General features: G+C 41.6%; 2 protein-coding genes across 4 annotated transcripts in view; both read right to left on the minus strand.

The window, feature by feature from the left end:
- Positions 1-8,060, minus strand: part of LOC130177947 (mitochondrial carnitine/acylcarnitine carrier protein-like) — a 14,667-nt gene extending 6,607 nt beyond the window's left edge. Inside the window, exons 1-10 of one of the 2 annotated variants that reach the window (XM_056389990.1) lie at positions 7,965-8,060; positions 7,755-7,867; positions 6,235-6,327; positions 6,005-6,132; positions 5,805-5,895; positions 5,489-5,606; positions 4,700-4,772; positions 4,504-4,613; positions 3,773-3,897; positions 2,382-3,103 (exon numbers count right to left, since the gene is read on the minus strand). In XM_056389990.1, coding sequence (XP_056245965.1) covers positions 3,041-3,103; positions 3,773-3,897; positions 4,504-4,613; positions 4,700-4,772; positions 5,489-5,606; positions 5,805-5,895; positions 6,005-6,132; positions 6,235-6,327; positions 7,755-7,853 — 900 coding nt within the window. In that variant the 5' untranslated portion in view covers positions 7,854-7,867; positions 7,965-8,060 and the 3' untranslated portion in view covers positions 2,382-3,040. Of the gene's footprint in view, positions 1-2,381; positions 3,104-3,772; positions 3,898-4,503; positions 4,614-4,699; positions 4,773-5,488; positions 5,607-5,804; positions 5,896-6,004; positions 6,133-6,234; positions 6,328-7,754; positions 7,868-7,964 lie in introns of those variants that run through there. The other variant, XM_056389973.1, reaches the window with a different exon arrangement.
- Positions 8,061-8,997: 937 nt separating this feature from the next.
- LOC130177839 (NCK-interacting protein with SH3 domain-like) lies at positions 8,998-17,972 on the minus strand. 2 transcript variants are annotated; one of them, XM_056389828.1, is made up of 13 exons: positions 17,611-17,972; positions 16,538-16,650; positions 16,231-16,441; positions 15,277-15,352; positions 14,491-15,032; positions 13,358-13,528; positions 12,530-12,616; positions 12,086-12,224; positions 11,908-11,988; positions 11,476-11,604; positions 11,150-11,239; positions 10,871-11,043; positions 8,998-10,749 (listed from the first exon to the last, which is right to left on the minus strand). In XM_056389828.1, the coding sequence occupies exons 1-13, from the start codon at positions 17,779-17,781 to the stop codon at positions 10,525-10,527; spliced, it is 2,208 nt and encodes a 735-aa protein (XP_056245803.1). In that variant the 5' UTR covers positions 17,782-17,972; the 3' UTR covers positions 8,998-10,524. The 2 variants fall into 2 exon arrangements, with proteins under 2 accessions (XP_056245803.1, XP_056245794.1); XM_056389819.1 differs by having other exon boundaries at positions 14,491-15,035.
- Positions 17,973-18,307: the final 335 nt, after the last annotated feature.

Genomic DNA, 18,307 nt, shown 5'->3' on the forward strand with positions numbered 1-18,307 from the left:
AAAGACACAACACAGAGAGAGAGACAGGACTGTTAATCATTTGTACTGGATGTCAGGCTGGTGTTGACATCTGCAAAAACAGGAACCATCACATCAAAAAGTACACAAGATTTCTTTTGTATGGAGCTGTACATTGTTAAATTCAAACTCTTAAACTGCATAGGAGTCTAAAAGAAACAAAAAGAAACTCATCCGTCTGATCTGACATAGGAAAGGGAACGTGACTTAAATGCGGGTTTCAACAGGAAATTACACCTGTTCAAAGACGCACTATATTAATCCTTCAGCTGCTTTGGGACATCCCAAACAAATCATTATCATTTATTTGAACTTGGACAGATGTTCATAAAGTTTTATAAAACGCACCCTAGATAGAAATCCTGTTTAATTTGGGGAAAATGTTAAATTTCAGATATTACAGTGGCTTGCAAAAGTATTCATACCCCTTGAACTTTTCCACATTTTACAACCACAAACAAAAATGTATTTCATTGGGATTTTATGTGATAGACTAACACAAAGTGGCACATAATTGTGAAGTGGAAGGAAAATGATACATGATTTTCAATTTTTTTTTTTTTTTTTTACAAATAAAAAACTGAAAAATGTGGCGTGCAAAAGTATTCAGCCCACCTGAGTCAATACTTTGTAGAACAACCTTTCGCTGCAATTACAGCTGCAAGTCTTTTGGGGTATGTTTCTACCAGTTTGGCAAATCTAGAGACTGAAATTTTTGCCCATTCTTCTTTGCAAAATAGCTCAAGCTCAGTCAGATTGGATGGAGAGTGTCTGTGAACAGCAATTTTCAAGTCTTGCCAGAGATCGTCAGTTGGATTTACGTCTGGACTTTGACTGGGCCAGTCTAACACATGAATATGCTTTGATCTAAACCATTCCACTGTAGCTCTGGCTGTATGTTTAGGGTCGTTGTCCCGCTGGAAGGTGAACCTCTGCCCCGGATCTCAAGTCTTTTGCAGACTCTAACAGGGTTTCTTCCAAGATTGCCCTGTATTTGGCTCCATCCATCTTCCCATCAACTCTGACCAGCTTCCCTGTCCCTGCTGAAGAAAAGCATCCCCACAGCACGATGCTGCCACCACCATGTTTCACGGTGGGGATGGTGTGTTCAGGGTGATGTGCAGTGTTAGTTTTCCGCCACACATAGCGTTTTGCATTTAGGCCAAAAACTTAAATTTTGGTCTCATCTGACCAGAGCACCTTCCTCCACATGTTTGCTGTGTCCCCCACATGGCTTGTTGTAAACTGCAAACAGGACTTCTTATGGCTTTGTTTCAACAATGGCTTTCTTCTTGCCACTCTTCCATAAAGGCCTGATTTGTTGAGGTGCACGACTAATAGATGTCCTGTGGACAGATTCTCCCACCTGAGCTGTGGATCTCTGCAGCTCCTCCAGAGTTACTGTGGGCCTCTTGGCTGCTTCTCTGATCAATGCTCTCCTTGCCCGGCCTGTCAGTTTAGGTGGACGGCCATGTCTTGGCAGGTTTGCAGTTGTGCCATACTCTTTCCATTTTTCGGATGATGGATTGAACATTGCTCTGTGAGATGTTCAAAGCTTGGAATATTTTTTTATAACCTAACCCTGCTTTAAACTTCTCCACAACTTTATCCCTGACCTGTCTGGTTTGTTCCTTGGGCTTCATGATGCTGTTTGTTCACTAATGTTCTCCAACAAACCTCTGAGGCCTTCACAGAACAGCTGTATTTATACTGAGATTAGATTACACACAGGTGGACTTGATTAACTAATTAGGGGACTTCTGAAGGCAATTGGTTGCAATGGATTTTATTTAGGGGGTATCAGAGTAAAGGGGGGGTGAATACTTTTGCACGCCACACTTTTCAGTTTTCTATTTGTAAAAAAATTTGAAAATCATCTATCATTTTCCTTCCACTTCACAATTATGCACCACTTTGTGTTGGTCTATCACATAAAATCCCAATAAATCACATTTACGTTTGTGGTTGTAACGTGACAAAATGTGGAAAAGTTGAAGGGGTATGAATACTTCCCACTGTAAACGCTGCAGTAAACGCTGCAGGTAAAAAGGCCATTAGGCAGAAATACCTTCAGTTGAGGACTGAACTGATATTATTTACAAAATATTTATTATGGAAAGAATAAGTGGTTCCTCGTTCTGTGTATATTTTATTGTATCATGTATTTTCACTTTTAAATTCGTTGTACTTATTTGCTTTTGTATAATCTATTATTACTCAATTTTATTATTATCCTCTACTTTGTTGTTTTAATAGACAGAGACAGTCAAGGCTTCTTTGTTTTATGGCTAAGAGATTTTTTGTATATTGTTTTTTAGTAAACGCAACTACGGAGAGAATTTACAAAAATGTGCGACACCATCTCATTTCTAAATATGGATTCTGCTCTTTATTTCTTTACATGTCAACATTCAAATACAGTTCACTGAATCTCATGATGACTACTCTCATAATTTCACATTAAACAAACAGAAAGTGAAGTTAGTATCAGTGGTCACTGAGTGGTGTGTGACCGTGCAGGATGCAATGGACAGTCTGAAAGGCGTGTATTGCTGAGAGACTGCACACGGTACGACACAGTGCACCTTTTCCCTGATATGTACACTTGCACGCAGGTAACAAAAGGTAAGGCACAACATGTTCAGTTTACTCCTTTTCTTATATAAAAAAAATAACAGAATTTTAAAATAAATCAAAAACAAGTAAAACAAGAAGGAGTGAGAACATTCGACTGCCTGTCTGTGTGTGTGTGTGTGTGTGTGTGTGTGTGTGTGTGTGTGTAGGTGTTTGTGTATTGGAACTGGCACAGAGTCATCACAACAGCTCTGAACCCTCAGCAGGTCTGATGCGCGTGCTCTACAGGAACACAAAGTTTCAAAGATAATCAAGTACATTATTGGAAAATTATTAAAACCTCTTCTTATTGTTTGATTCCGCGTGTGTGCGCACTGCTTATCTCTCCATTGTTATGTTACACAGCCGTCTTCCTGGGATTCACATATGAGGCGACGCTGAGCCTTCATCACAGGTTTGGTGCTAACCAGTTCAGGAACTTCATTGCGAGCTCAAATCCTAAGAAACAAGCCTGAAAACAAGAGTCAAGAAAACAAAGTCAGTTTGTTTGTAACAGTGATGGAATAAATAACTTTTTCTGTTGTCTGTGAAAAAATTTACAATAAGTATTATTTCATCACAACAGAGCCACATACATTATTATAGTGCCCATATTTTATATTTATGTATTTTCTGTAGGTTTCTTTTTGATGATCCCTTTTCATTGAGCTGCTTCATATGTAACTTTCACCTGCAGCAGTGGGGTTAGCTTTTAGTTTATATTATCAGATTATTGGTGTTAACTGATATCATCTTTAGGAGCGTCCTGGTGGTTTAAGCTTTCCATGTAATCGCAACAGCCAGTCGCAACAGAGTTCAGTGACCTTTGCTGCATGGTGCATTTCCAGTCACTTCTCTTCTTTGATTCCTCCTACATTAATCTCAATTTGTTCTGGTTTGAAAGAGGGAAAAAAAAATTGTGGCCTTTTGGTGTGTTCAAATGTTTCATGCTTTGGTTTTGCTCTTGGTCTTACACTTTAACATGTTAACTTAATTACTTACTATATGTTTTCAATTTTTACTTTTATTTATCCTCTATATTCTCCCCATCATCCTCATGCTCACTGTCTAAATGGACCTTACAGCTCACATGAGCCCTTCACAATGTCACAGAACTGAAGAATAAGAGAAGTGTACTCACTGCGTTTGCAGGGAAAGCTCTGAGCATGACAGCATTAAAGCCTTTGTACAGCGAGCCCACGCCCTCCTCTCTGATCAGCTCCCGCAAAACATCCCGAAAACCGTTGGGATATTTTCCCTCAGGAGCTGAGGGAAAGACACATTACAAGAGTCAGCCAAACACACATTTTAACAGTCAGAGTCTGCCTGTGTAAGAAAAAGTACAAAGTAAGTAAAGTAAGTCGAACTTTTTTTTTTTATTCTTGAAGACATTTCATTACTCATCCAAGAGGCATCTTTAACAAAAATCAATCCCACCAATAATTCCAGTTTCCAGTGACTTAGTTCCTCTGGAAATCCTATTGCCTACGACTATAATGGAGAATCTTCATAGACACTAAATACTGAACTTCTCACAGACGATTTCACTCTCCTACATCACATATTACCACATCTTACCACAATGAATCGAATTTAAGATCATTTTAAAAACTGAAAATACAGAAAGCTGTAAAAACCAGTCCAGTTCTGACTGAACTTATGTAATGTAATCTCAGGAACTATAAAGAAAAAAAAAAATCCAACAACTGCATCGATGGCATGAAATCACACTGTGTTTAGTCGACAGGACGCAGACTGAACTATTAACTCTCCTCTGTAATAGTAGACCTAAAAATTTCAAGCACGATCTGAGTTTTTTCAAGCTTGGTGAGAGGAAACAAAATAAATATTTGATCGGATCTAAAAGCAAACCTGTCTGGAAACGAGACTTGAGAACGTCGGGTGGAATTGCGACCGCCCAGTTAAAGATTCCAGCCATTCCTCCAGCAAACAGCACGCTGGGAACACTGAGCTCGTTGGGGCTGCAGAGAAAAGACAACAGGCTCAACTGCTCGGGTCTTTTTAAAGCAGACAGTTGTAAATACTGAGGGGAAAAACAAATACACACCTTTTTCCTGCAGGTGTGAGGAGCTTCTTCAACCACTCATAGGACATGAAGTACATCCCACTCGCTGGAACATCTGAGTTACAAAACAAAAAGGAGTCAATTCAGATGCAAAATATTCCAACACAAACGCAATAATATACATATATATTTACATTTATTAGATAAATAATTGAATGGATAATTGACAATTATTACGCAGTTATACTGTACTTTTTCTCACATTATATACAAGTGGTTATTGTAAGTTGAAGCAGACACATTTACACAGACACTATGATAACAACCTAGACAGAATAATGACAACACCTCATGGCTAAGCTCAGATGTAACTTAATTCAAATTACACACATTCACATTTATAAAAGAAGATCATATTAGATCACACATCAACTAGCAGTCCTACAGACAGCAGAAAAGTAGCAGAGCTCTAAATGTACTGTGTGTGTTTTCACTGTAGCAACATGTGTGAGTAACTGGAACGTTAAGAAATATGTCGAGGGGAGAAATTATGACAAAATGATGAAGACAAACTGCATCAAGGAAAAAGAAACAGCAGCAGCAAGTTGAAGTAGGATGATAGTGACACATAAATTACACTGTACATTGAAGGATGATAAATTATGCTAATATTAGGACAAAACCTACACTGTTTTCGTGCAAATATATAATATATATATATATATATATATATATATATATATACACACACACACACACACACACACACACACACTTTAAACAAGTTGTGATGTTTGCTCAGAGTCCGGATCTATCAGAGTAAAGAACCACCTCTCATGAGAGTCAGGGCGGTGCCTTTGTAGATTCCTCTGATCCCAGACTCTCGGTACAGCTGTTTGACACAGTCCATGGGTCCAGCATACTTAACCTCTCCAGATGCTGCCTGGATCTGTAAAATAAACAAACAAACAAACAATTCCACACTCTTTTCTCACAAATAACAATATTTCCAGAATTTGAAGCAACAAAGGAAGTGCCCGATGAAATACCAGCTCTATTTTGGCATAGGAAATGTATTTTGTCAGTAGCACAAGGGTCACTGATTAGATCCTGTTTATCTGAACAAACACATTAAAAATCCTCTGACCTGTAGGAGGCATTTGATTCGTTCTCCAGGAGCCATGATGGCCGTGGTGAACACACCAGACAACATCCCTGCAGCAAACAGCTGTGGATACCTGCAGGAGACGAGGGAAAGAGGCTGATTCACGTACAAATTATCCCCCACTGAGTGTTTGGAAGAGTCTGCCACAAAATACAGCCGCCTCAGGCAGAGCAATCACCTACGTAAGGATATCATCAGGAGTTCTCTGTTGTAGTTTCTTGCCTAGTCCGAATCCAAAAAAACAGACGGCAAACATGGGTGTGACTCCAATGATCGGGGCTGCCATGCCTTTATAAAGCCCCTTCACACCCTGCAAGAGAAGAAGACGACGACAAGGAAACATCAGCACGAGGGAGAGAAGAAACTTTGGTCAACAGTTCATCCTTGAGGTTAAAGCAACACGCATCCTCACCTCTTTGGCTAAGGTCTTTTTGAAACAGTCAATGGTTCCAGCATATACGAGGCTCTCTCCAGGTTTGGGCTTTGGCTGAGTTTGTAAACGCACCTGAGAGAAAAAGAAGATGGTCACACATAAAGAATACAGCATAGATGTGGCAAGAGTTTTGGACCTCACAAGAAATAGTTTTCACAGTTTGAAGGGTGAGAACTTGACTGCCCTGACCTGCACCTCACCCGTCACCCTCTGGTCGAGTTAGAATTCGTCCAAATATTTAGGAAGTAAACATTGGATTTTTCTTTGAAACATGGCCAGAAACACAACTTCAAATAAATGCTAATGTTGCTCTGTGTCTGTTGGATATGTAAATAGGCAACTGTTTGCTAACTTGTTTGCCGTAATAACTGTGACTAAGATGATAATGTGTCAGTGTTGTGTTTACAGCTTATGTCTCTGCTCCTACATGGCCAAAAGAAATATTAGTTAATGCAGGTTTAAATCACTGTGACCACAAAATGAACAGAGCATGGCATTTAAAGTCCAACTGAAATCAAAGTTAGTCATCCCATTTTTGCAGTGTAAAATAATGTCAGTGTTTTTTAAATTTATTTTCAATAATTTTGTTTTATTTAAAGGAAGAAAAGGGTATTTGGAGAAATTTCAGAAACATTACTTTCTTATTTGTTATGCTGATGTTACTTTTGTTAGTGGGTGCATCTGCACTTTTACACCCTGCTGCCTGTCCTCGTTCATTTCTCACTACTCGTAGAGCTAACTCAGATTCTTATCCATAACGCAGTACCATCAGGGAGATGTCTGATCGGTGCCACAATCATAAGTCATAAAGAACCAACTTCAGCAACAAGAAGAACAAGAAGTCCTGCAACAGTTGGTCTGACCACCTGATCTCAACGTCATGGGATTACGTGAAGAGACAGAAGACACTGACGCAGCCGAAGTCAAAGCCAAGCACCTTGAAGAAAAATGTGCACCTGGGAGAACTGGTGCTGTTTTGAAGGCAAAGTGTGGCCTCACACAATTATTTGATTTAGGTTTTTTCTGTATCAAGTTAACTCATGAATAAATAACAATTCGTGGCATTATAATTTAACACATCCACACTTTACTTTTAGCACCTTAAACCTTTGCACAGCGCTGCATCCGCAATGCCATAATATTTACAAATATATAGGCTGATTTATGAGACTTTACTCTCTGAGAATCTATTCAGGAGCACAGAGCTAAATACTGTAGGTCTAATGCGATGACAGCCTGATGACAGCTGTGCTGCATTCAGGTGAGATCTCGGCTTTAACAGCAGCACTGAGCTGAGTCATTAAATAGACCCTATGTAGGTGAAAGGGCTGCAGCAGCCTGAGCTGACACCCTGACACTCTGCAGTAAAACTGAACACACTAACTGCAGCAGTAAGTTACATCCACACAGTCTGAGTCCGACCACAACCAGGAACATGTCTTTCTCTGCTGCCCGTTTCCTAAATGAAATGCAGTGTGTAAGTGAGACACAGAAATTACTTTAATGGTGTCGAGTGGATGTCCGGCGAAGACGAGGCAGACCCCTCCAAAGCCTCCAGCGAAGAAGTTCTTCAGCGGGCTGATCGGTTGTTGGGACATTTTTACTTTCCGTTCTGCTGAAGAGAAACACAATGAAACCGACACCGAGAGAAAACCGAGACACGCCGACAAGATAAATAAAAAACACCAAGGCGAGAAATACCAGCTCACCTGGTCGGTGTTTCTGTGAGAGGTGTCAGTGCGCTGCTGTCTCCCCTGTCTGTTGGACCTTTGACCCACTTATCTACCCGGACCGGTCTGACTGCAACACCGCTCTACTCTGGTACGTCTCGGTTTGGTGTCCGAGTGGAAACACTTTGATTGGCAACAATCACTGTGTATAAAGAAAGATAAACAAATCACATAATATTAATGTCTGCGTGTGTGTATTTATGTGTGTATGGAGGTTGGTTCAAATAATATATGTTTATTTATCTTTGTTCATCTGTTTTTTCCGCTGTTCAACTATATTTAGATAAAGAAGAGGAAAACATCAGTAGCATTGTCACATATACTAATATTTAACATTTTATTACATGCATATAAAGAATAGATCCTAAGATTAAAAAACAAAAAGTTTTTAATATAACTATATATGTGTGATACACAAATGTAAACAAGAAAAGCCTCCTATTTGTCACTTATTAGCATTATTTGAATATCTGGGCCCAGGTTCTAATCCGACCTGCAGCCCTTTGCAGCATGTCATCCCCTCTCTCTCCCCAACTTTCCTGTTTCTCTCTCACTGCTACTAACATGAAGACATGATGTTCTTCTATAAACAGGTATATGGACATTTCTAAGTGATTATTAATGTAAAGCAAAGTGTAAAGCAGTGTTTTTGTATGTTGTCATTCACTAGCTATCTGTTTATACAGCAGCCTCCAAGAGTGAGTGCCTGTAGAAAGAGTTAATCATTATTATTATCCTCATTATTATTTGTGTATGTCTTAAAATGTTCCACCTATCAATCGGTGCTCATTGTCATGTATCGTTTATGTTTTATGACTCTTTTGTGATTTAGTATTTTGTGTTTTACACACAAGTGTATATCAAGCATTTCATTAATACAACAAAATATTGGTTACAAGTGGTTACATGAAGACAAATATACAAACATGCATTATGTATAAAAAAGCTGAAAGTCAAAGAAAGAGGACATTCCCATTTTACTTTGTTTTTTGATACATAAATGTCTGACCACTTCCACTGTTAAAATATAGCTTTATTAGTTTTATTACAACACAGTTGTAGCAGTTTTGCAGATAATGTTAATCATGGAAAGGAGACGTTCATCTCTCTCTCACACACACTGTAAACAGACACACAAACAGGTAATGAATGAGTACTTGGACACAAACTAAAATCTGATATCACTTCTGGATTGTGTCTACCTTCTCGAGATGGAAGAAGCCATGCCAGGGACAAAAACAGATAAGTTCAAGTGTAAGATGGGAGAACAACATCAATCACTACATTGTGGGGAAGAAACAGGGAACAGTACACGTTGCTGTTAAAGTATAAGACCACGAGGAGATAAAAGAAATGCCCTGTATGCCCTCTCCCTCCTCTTGATTTTCAGTAGGACCATGAGATTATAACTGGAAAACACTGACTAATTTAATATCTTAGATAATAACTGCAGAACACTTTTTCCTCACATCAGTCAAGACTCAGTATTTTACAGCGAGGTGTTAAAAGCCTTATTGCAGCACAGTTAGGTTGAATGTGAATGCAGCATAAAGACAAAAACCCCTCAGTCCAACACTAATCTGTAAACATCCAAAACCCCTGACGCTTGAGGAGCTTCACATACGTAAGTACAGAGTGATCGTCTTTAAGTGTCTGAAAAGCAGTAAAGAGACAAGCGTACCAGACTGAGAAAACTGCAGACGGAGCCACAGGAGAGACTCGATATGTAGCAGCAAGTTACTCAGCTAAAAGCTTAGTAATGATAACACATGAGTCAGAGTGTGCTTTTTCTCGCGATGATAGTACACTTGTTCGACTGGATTTTAATTTGAATGTGATAAAAGAGAAGGTGAGTGAAAGAGGAAAAGTCAGTTTTAGGACCACTGTACTCTACAAAGAAAATAATGCTCTCAGTAACACACAGTAGTTTGGTCCCACTATTAAGGGAAGCACATAAAGGGTCAAAGTCTTCTCACAGCAGTTCCTGTCGTGGCTTTCAAAATCTGCCTTTCCATCACAATTTGTTTTAAAATAAATTTGGTTGAAGTTACTTTGGTTAGAATAAGGTTTAGTCGCGGTTGCTGTTTCTTTAATTTCAAGATACTCTGAGTACATTTAGTAAATGTATGATTTTTAAGGTAATTATTGCTAAAAATTCACTGTGAGAGGCTCCACAGCTCGGCATAGATTTTGGCTACTTTTAATCTCCAAGTATGGCTAAACCTCACAGGTTTGTTTTGTCCATTTGTTCATTTCTTTTTTTCCCTTCTTGAAGTGCACACCAAAGACAACCTCCCACTCAAATAAAGGGGAAAATCTGTGAAAAACATTTCTGAAATCAACATCACATGGATGCTGTAGCCCTGGGCAATGAGTCCAAGAAAAATATTGGCAAAACTGATTTGCTTCTCTCAGTACAGGCTGGCACAGAATACAGGACGTCCCATCAAACATCAGTTCTTTCTTCTTTCAAGCTTTATCGTACCTCCCTGCAGTAGACGGGAGCAGACTACAGTGCGTGAGCATGATAATGATATGGTTAGTCCTGGTTCTCACAGATCTTTGGGAATTCCTTGTAGATCTGTTGTACAATTAGCTTATCCATCTGCTTCGCTGTAGCGCTCCCCTCATCCTCTCCCGGATCTTCCTCCTCCCTGAGAATCCTCTGCAACGCCCCCTGCAGGTCACGCAGGCGGTGCTGGTGCTCGAGGTAATCCGTCGAGCGCATTATGGAGTGCATGAGGGACAGGTACTCCATCCGCAGCTTCACAGTGAGGCAAAGAGAGAGGGGATTATAATCAGACATGTTAATGAGCTGTTGATATAGCAGAAGTAGCATCACGAAAGCCTGAGAACGGCGGCTGTGCAGCGTGTCGGCGTCTCACCTTGTCTCCAGGTGAAAGGTCAGATATTTGCCGGACGGCGATGTCTATCATCACCATCATGTCAGTGCTGTAAAATATGTCGGCTGTCTCTCTGCTGGCAAAGACATCCTGCAGAAACTTGAGAACGGAGTGCGGTGCAGGTGGGGTGTGTTTGAACATACACACAGGATCGTCTGGAGAGCAGAGGACAAAAGGTGATAAGGATGTGAGGAATAAAGGTGAGGGCGCTCCGAGCATGAATATGAAAACCGGGAAATGTGACAAACAATGGTCTTTTACCGCCTCTGTTCAGAAGCAGCAGCACTTTCTCTGACAGGATCTTGACATTTTTCTTCTTCAGCTCCTGCATGATCACGTTGTTGCTGGGCGCTGGGTGACACAGACAAGACACAGACATGCAGCACAAATAAGTATCTAAAGTAAAACTATAGATATATAGTAAACTCATTTAAAGCTCAGCAGAGCCGGGCACAAAACAACACCAGGACCCTGGAGATGGTAAACAGTAATGGATTCCAGCCATCATTAACTCTATCAGCTACACTTTCCAGCTGTGACAGCTCAAAATGTCTGCTGACAGAAAAGCTTATTGAGGGTGTTCTCACCCGTGTGGTGCAGGTTGAAGGCCAGCAGGAGGTTGAGGAAGGTGTCAGGCAGCTGCTCTGTGGGATCAGAGGGAAGCCCGTCCTCCACCACACCCAGCAGAAACTGAACAAAGTCAGCGTTCAAGTGTTCTGAAAGCAGGGAGGGGCAGGATTACGTCTTAACTACTGCACACAGTGTCCTTTTAATTCACCTTTTAATGCATGCACGTCAAGCAGATTTGTCAAGCTTTGGAAAACCTTTTGTAATTTGTCAGACGAGGTTAAAAAAAAAAAAAAAAAAAAAAAAAAAGCATTGTCATGAGGCTAAAAACAAAATAGTTTTTCACTGTTTTGGAAGAATTGGCTTTGTTCTTTAATGATTCTCTGTTTTTATGTGCATAAGATTATATGCAGAGGTTCAGTATAGAGGATAGAACACATGTTATTTCATACCATAGTGATGATATGGCACCTGTTCACCCATTGAGAAGATCATAGTGAGTACCAAAGCTGTGTAACACATCTTCTGGTGCTCTGAGGACAGAAAAACAGACAGAAAAAACAAAAAATTAAAAAATGTGTTCATTTGGTCACGTTAAGAGGAGGCAGTGCACAACGTAAATGTTTGCACCTTGCGTGTCTGTCTGTAGGTCTCTGGCCAGCTCCATGGGGAGGATGGCGTTGAGGAGCGTGGAGATGAGGGCAGCATCCAGGCTGCACATCGCCCCGAACACTTTGAGCAGCAGCAGCCGCAAAGACACTCGATGCTCCTGCGGGGTCACGCGACGGCAACAATGAGCCAACACTGACCGAATGTACACTGAACCTCGCCAACATCCACACCAACTCAGTAATTACACATTCAGACCACTGAGGCTAAAAACTAGTGAACTCATAGTACTGCACAGAGCTATGAAGCATTTATTAAACAGAATATATCATGAACAACAACTATGACTTGCATATTATCGTTGAACAGGTTCTTAGGTAAACTAATGAGAAGAATAAACTTTTTTCTACTTAACCTAACATTAAAATTATTATTATTATCATTATTATTATCATTACGTCTTACCATCTGATAATATGAAACCAGAGAGAGCACATTCTCATAGTGGTTGGCCTTGCACATCCTCTTACACACCTCTGGATCTGCATCAGTCTGAGGGAAAAAAACAAAAAAAACAACAGCTTTTAGTTGTAACAGCAATGATGTAATAACATCATAACTATGTAACTTCATAATCTGTTCGACTGGACAAAGCAGAGGATTATGGAGCCCATTAACAACTCGTCTGAACATCCCAACCCTGATCTAAGGTTTGGGTGGGACGAACTGCCAACAAAGAATATGTGGCAGCCTGGAGGGTTTACAGATGCAGTTTTTCACCACACTGTTGGATTTACAGAGTCGTCTGAGCCGCTCTGATCCCATCAAACATGTCTGGTATTTACAACACGACATCTGGACGGGTCCTGTGGCCACATCATCATCCCGACGGAAAACTTCTCATAATATAATAATGAGGATAAAACAACTGAGCGACTCTTGTCCAGCCTATAATATATGTTGAATTAGTGGCCTCTCACTGAAAATGTTCTTTTTGTAGGTCAATTTTCTCACATTTAAATTAATAAATTAACTAATTAAAATAAATGAATTTACTGTGCACATTAACCCATATTGACTAATGTCGGAGGCACTTTACAACTTGTCTGTTTTGAAAAGTGCAATATAAATAAATCTTTACCTAGTTATGACTGACAGACCCAAAATTTATATTTACATGTGTGACATTTAGTCGGGATGTTACAGACTTTCTTACACTTCACTGTGTCGTGCAGACGGTTAGAAACATGAACAGTTACAGGACAGAGAGGTCGGCAGCTCCCTGCGTCATACCAGTATCTTCAGCAGCTCCTCGAGGTAACAGGCGATTAGAGCGTGGTCTTCGTGAAGCGCCCAGCTACGCTGCTGCGAGTCATCCCGGTGACGGGCAAGGTCGCTGAAGATCACCTCCAGCCGCTGTTCATCATGACACACCTGGCCCTGCGGCAGAGCTGCACTCAAATCCTACAGAGACATGAAACATTACAGAGGAGCTTTGACTATCTATCCTCTAACATACAAGGGTCCTGCTTAACTTATCAAGTAAAAATATATTTTATACGTACAATTAATATTCCTTTTATTATGGAATTAAGTGGATTTTAGTGTAATTTAGACACTGAGCTGTGTGTAAACTTTAGCTGAGAATTTACATTAACATCTCACTAGTAAAAACACCGGGAATACTTTTATAAACCTGCAGGCATCCATTTATACGGGTATTTAGTCTGTGTGTTTGACCCATTTCACATTACAAATTGTAATTTCATCCATTGAAAATAGAAATGTATTAATTAGAACAGCTTTAAACAGGATAATATCTGAGTTTTTAAAGTGTGTGTCAATCCTGTTGCATGCTTCTCTGCTCTACATTGTGTTGTCTGCGTGTGAACAGCACAGCTGGAGATATCAGCGCTTGTTTTCCTTCCTTCAGAACAGGCTATTCTCTGTAATTCATTGGTACAACCCTCAGTTTGGTTTTGTTTAAAAGTCTTTGCTTTATCAATATTTTGTGAAGCCCAAGTTGAGGGTTTCATATCTAAAAGCAAAAGAGGCCTCCACTGGATCACAGAGTCCTTCAGGCTTTGCAGTTAGATGAGGATGAGAATCCGGGACGGAGACAAAAAACTTTCACCAATGGCCTCTTGGCATGACATTACACGCTGCCGACTATTAATCACCTTAAACCAAGAGGAAGACACGGAAATGTCTGCCAGGAAACATTCAGCAGCTCTTTCATGCTTGGTTTCACACTGTAAAGTGTGCATTTAAAAACAGGAAATGAGTGAAAGGTACTGTCCTACGCCTTTCAAAATGTCAGCTAAATGCAGACTGAGCTGTAATTTAAAACGACACCGGTATTCTCCTCTAAGCTGGCGAGGCTCCAAGAGGCTGAATCCACATGATGTAATGAAAGCAAATCTGACCTTGCTCTCCACCAGTGACACGAGAACTTGCTCCAAGGCGGAGGAGGCTTGAGGTAAAGCGGTCTGCAGATGGCCAACGACCACGCCAACAGCGACCCGCGACAGCTCGTAACTCAAGCCCGTGTTCTTCCGCACCAGCTCGATCAGTTCAGCCCCAATAGTCATTGGAACTGGCTCAGATGTAGTGGGGCTGCCAGGAGGGCTTTCAGCGACAGACGGGGGGGCAACGGGCCATTCACTTTCAGGCTGGTTCTCCTCAGCGGGCTGTAAAGGGGGGGTGGGCTTGGGAGGCTGTGGTGCCGGGCTTTTCTTTGCAGGAGCCGGCTGAGGAGAAGAGTCAGAGGGCTGCGCGTCTGGAGGCAGCGCAGAGGGCTTCACACGGGATGGCACGGGAGGAGGGGGGGTGCTGGAAACACTTGGGAAACTGACATCAGAGGAGACCAGGGAGTGGGAGGAGCCCGACTCCAAAGAGGTGGTGCTGATTGAGAGGGAGGGAGCAGGGGACGGAGGAAGAGAGGAGACTCTGGAGGGGACCTCCGGCTCTGCTGGCAGGGGGGAAGAGAGAGAGAGAGAGAGAGAGAGAGAGAGAGAGAGAGAGAGAGAGAGAGAGTGTGTGAAAGAGCTCCAGTTACAGAGAGGAGAGAGTGAACAGGAATGACCTGACTAAGAATAGAGTATGTTTGTAAAGTACAGAGCTGAAGCAGGTAGCATCAGCTAAAAGCAGCAGCAAGAACGCTCCGCTGTAATGTCTGTTTGGAAGTAATGTTACCGCTGCTGTTCACTGACCTGGACGCCGGCTGTTTCTCTGTTTCTCAGGGGGAGGAGGGGTGATCGGAGCCGCACGCCGAGGCTGAGGAGGCACCTGCAGGAGGAGACACGGGCAAGGCTGGATTAACAACCGGGCAAAGCAGGCAACTGCCACAGGGGCCCAGACCTCCAGGGGCCCCAAAAGCTTCAGTTCCATTATTCTGTCGCTTGACTTTTGGTGATTTGACTCATTGCACATTTGTTACTGAATCTACACCACAGAAGAACAATATCAATTTAGACCAATCCAGCGTGATAACTGTGTCCAGCCGCAACTAGTGATTATTTTCATGATCAATTATTGTTTTCCCAGAGTCCCAGGTGATGCACTCAAATGTCTTGTTTTGTCCAATCAACAGCCCAAAAGCCAAATATTCAGTTTACAATGATATAAAACAGAGAGTGGCAAATGTGGCAAATACTCACATTGGAGAAGCTGGAACTGGGTAATGTTGGTCACTTTTGCATGGAAAAATAACTTAACACAATTGATTCATTTTCAAGGAGATGCCAATTCAATAATTGATTAATTGCAGCTCTATATTACTCCCTAAAAAAAAGTCAAATTTTATTATCAGTCTGTTTTGAGGAGACATGCTGTATATCCTCGATCCTCGAGCAGATGTGAACACAACATGTTGCAGCTCAGGGCCGACATTTTAACTGCTAAGTCAAGGGTTTGGCTCATAAACTTATGTTTTATCAAAATTACCACAAACTAATTGAGACATAAAAATACCTGAGCTAAAGAATGAACAGACATGATTTCCAAACCAAAGATTTACATGGAAAGATTGAAAATGGAAAAATAGAAATTACGATTTTGTAAACCCACATTTGTGTTTTTTCAGGAGGGAAATAAGTGGGATTTAAATTGTGAGGCTGATCTTTAGTATGTTTATTAACAGGTTAATATGGCCATGAGTGTGTTACCTGGTAAAAGCCCTGCTCTGCTTGCATATTGTCCATGCTTCCTGATAATGGCATGCTTCCCTGTCGTCCATAGTCTCGGTTAAGGCCATTGGGTGGAGGAGGAGTTTGACTGAGAGAGATTTCACTGCTGGAAGATGGGAGGCCTTGTTTATGACCAGAGGAGGAGGAACTCCGCCGTGCAAGGGTCTCCTTTCTGTGATGGATCAACTTTCTGTGACGGAGGAGAATAATGACTCATATGCAGGACATACTGTAGGTAGGACAATGTCTTACTATTTGACATTTATCATGTGCATATTTGACTCACTGCAGAACATCTCGCTGTTCCAGATTGTATTTGCCTCCATTTTTTAAGGCCACATTATGGATGCCTTCGATTGCTCTGTCAATAGACTGCAACACCTCATCCTGCTCTGGAGCCTGGCAGATAAAAAGAGAAAATATGGTGGGAGGAGATGACCAAATAAAATATTCATTAACAAGGCAGCATGCCTAATTATTCAACTTTAAACATAACAGAACAAAAAATTCAGCCTTGGGGACATATGCGACTCCAGGCAGAAACAAACTGGGGCAGTTATCTAACAAAAACAGCCTTTTAGCCAGTGTCACACGAGCTCAGTGAGGCCTCGCATTCAGGCTCATTAAACCTCCACAGCCAATGTCATTACCAACAGTTGAGAGCATTCCTATCCTGCCAGTGTGTCTGAGCCTATGATTTTACCAAATACATGCTCTGACTAGTTCAGTCCGTCTTAGTCTGGATCCTTGGAAAAAGGGAGTCCTCTCACATTAGAGCTCATGTGGGTGTGACTGAGAGAAAACCAAAAGCTATGTGGGAGGAGGTAGCTACTTATTCAACAATGAGAAGATTAGTTAAGAGTGATTCTTGATAATAAAATGCAGAGTCATAGGAGGAGATGATTTTTATTTGAGCAGAAACAATGGCTTTCTGTTTTGGTGGCTTTGCTGGTCTAGTCCTTGGAGCTGTCCCATCTCATATGCTATTCTGTCCTGGACTCAGTCTCTCCGTCCTGTCTCTCATCTCACATCCTTCTCTGACTCCTTTCCTGTGATTCCCCTCTGTCGCAGTCAGCAGCTGCACTGCAGAAGGCCATGACTCTACATAATGCAATCCCTCCAATAATTTATGGGTTCTTCTGCAAACGTGCAACAACCAGCAGTCAGCTTCAACATGGCCTGCACTGCAACACACACACACACACACACACGGCACTGCACAGCTACACTGGATCTGTCTCTGCCGATCCTATCAACCCTCCTCAACCCCTTACAACACTCACTAGATTTCTCTTCACCTCAGGATGCGACATGGTCACAAAGAGACAAAAAGCGAGAAGGTCAGAAAGTGGTGTTTACCTGTATTTTTTCGATGTATGAGGCGGGGATGTAGCCGGTTTCTCCCGAGCTGCAGCGGGACCCCAGCCACCAGTGTTTGTTGCTCCTCTCCAGGATTAGGAAGCTCTCTCCGGCCGCGAAGTGCAGCGAGTTGGGCTCCGCGGATCGGAAGGCGTACAGCGACCGGTACATACTTTTAACAACACTTCAACACGCCGAGATGAGCCGAAGCAGCTGGAAGGGCGGTGTCTGGGGATAAGGGGTGTCCGGGTGCTGCGATCTGCTCTGTCGGAGGTGATTTAAAGAGGCTATGAAGGCATGGCCCCGGCGGAGAGCTGCTGTCTATTTACAATGTAGCTCGATCATCTGACCCGTGACTGTTTCCAGTAAACACCACAGGGGGGCGCTGTCACGCCCTGAACACGCCCCCCAGGCATTTTAATCAAAGGCAGAGTAAAGTGCAGCGTCACATAGTTTCATAAAGTATTTCATGAGCCTTTCTTACAAAATATGATTTTTAAAGGCACCTTTCATTTACGCATTATAACTGTCACTAACTAACTATTATAGATTTAGCGACAATCCCTGAGACATTGATTGCATATTTCAATATACTCAGTATTACACTCATCAGTTGTACATAAGCCATTATAGTATCACAAACAGTTTATGAATTGTAAGGAACTATATAAGTATCAGAGTCTGTGGAGGATAAACG

The sequence above is a fragment of the Seriola aureovittata genome, chromosome 2 (assembly GCF_021018895.1).
Source record: "Seriola aureovittata isolate HTS-2021-v1 ecotype China chromosome 2, ASM2101889v1, whole genome shotgun sequence".
NCBI lineage: Eukaryota > Metazoa > Chordata > Actinopteri > Carangiformes > Carangidae > Seriola > Seriola aureovittata.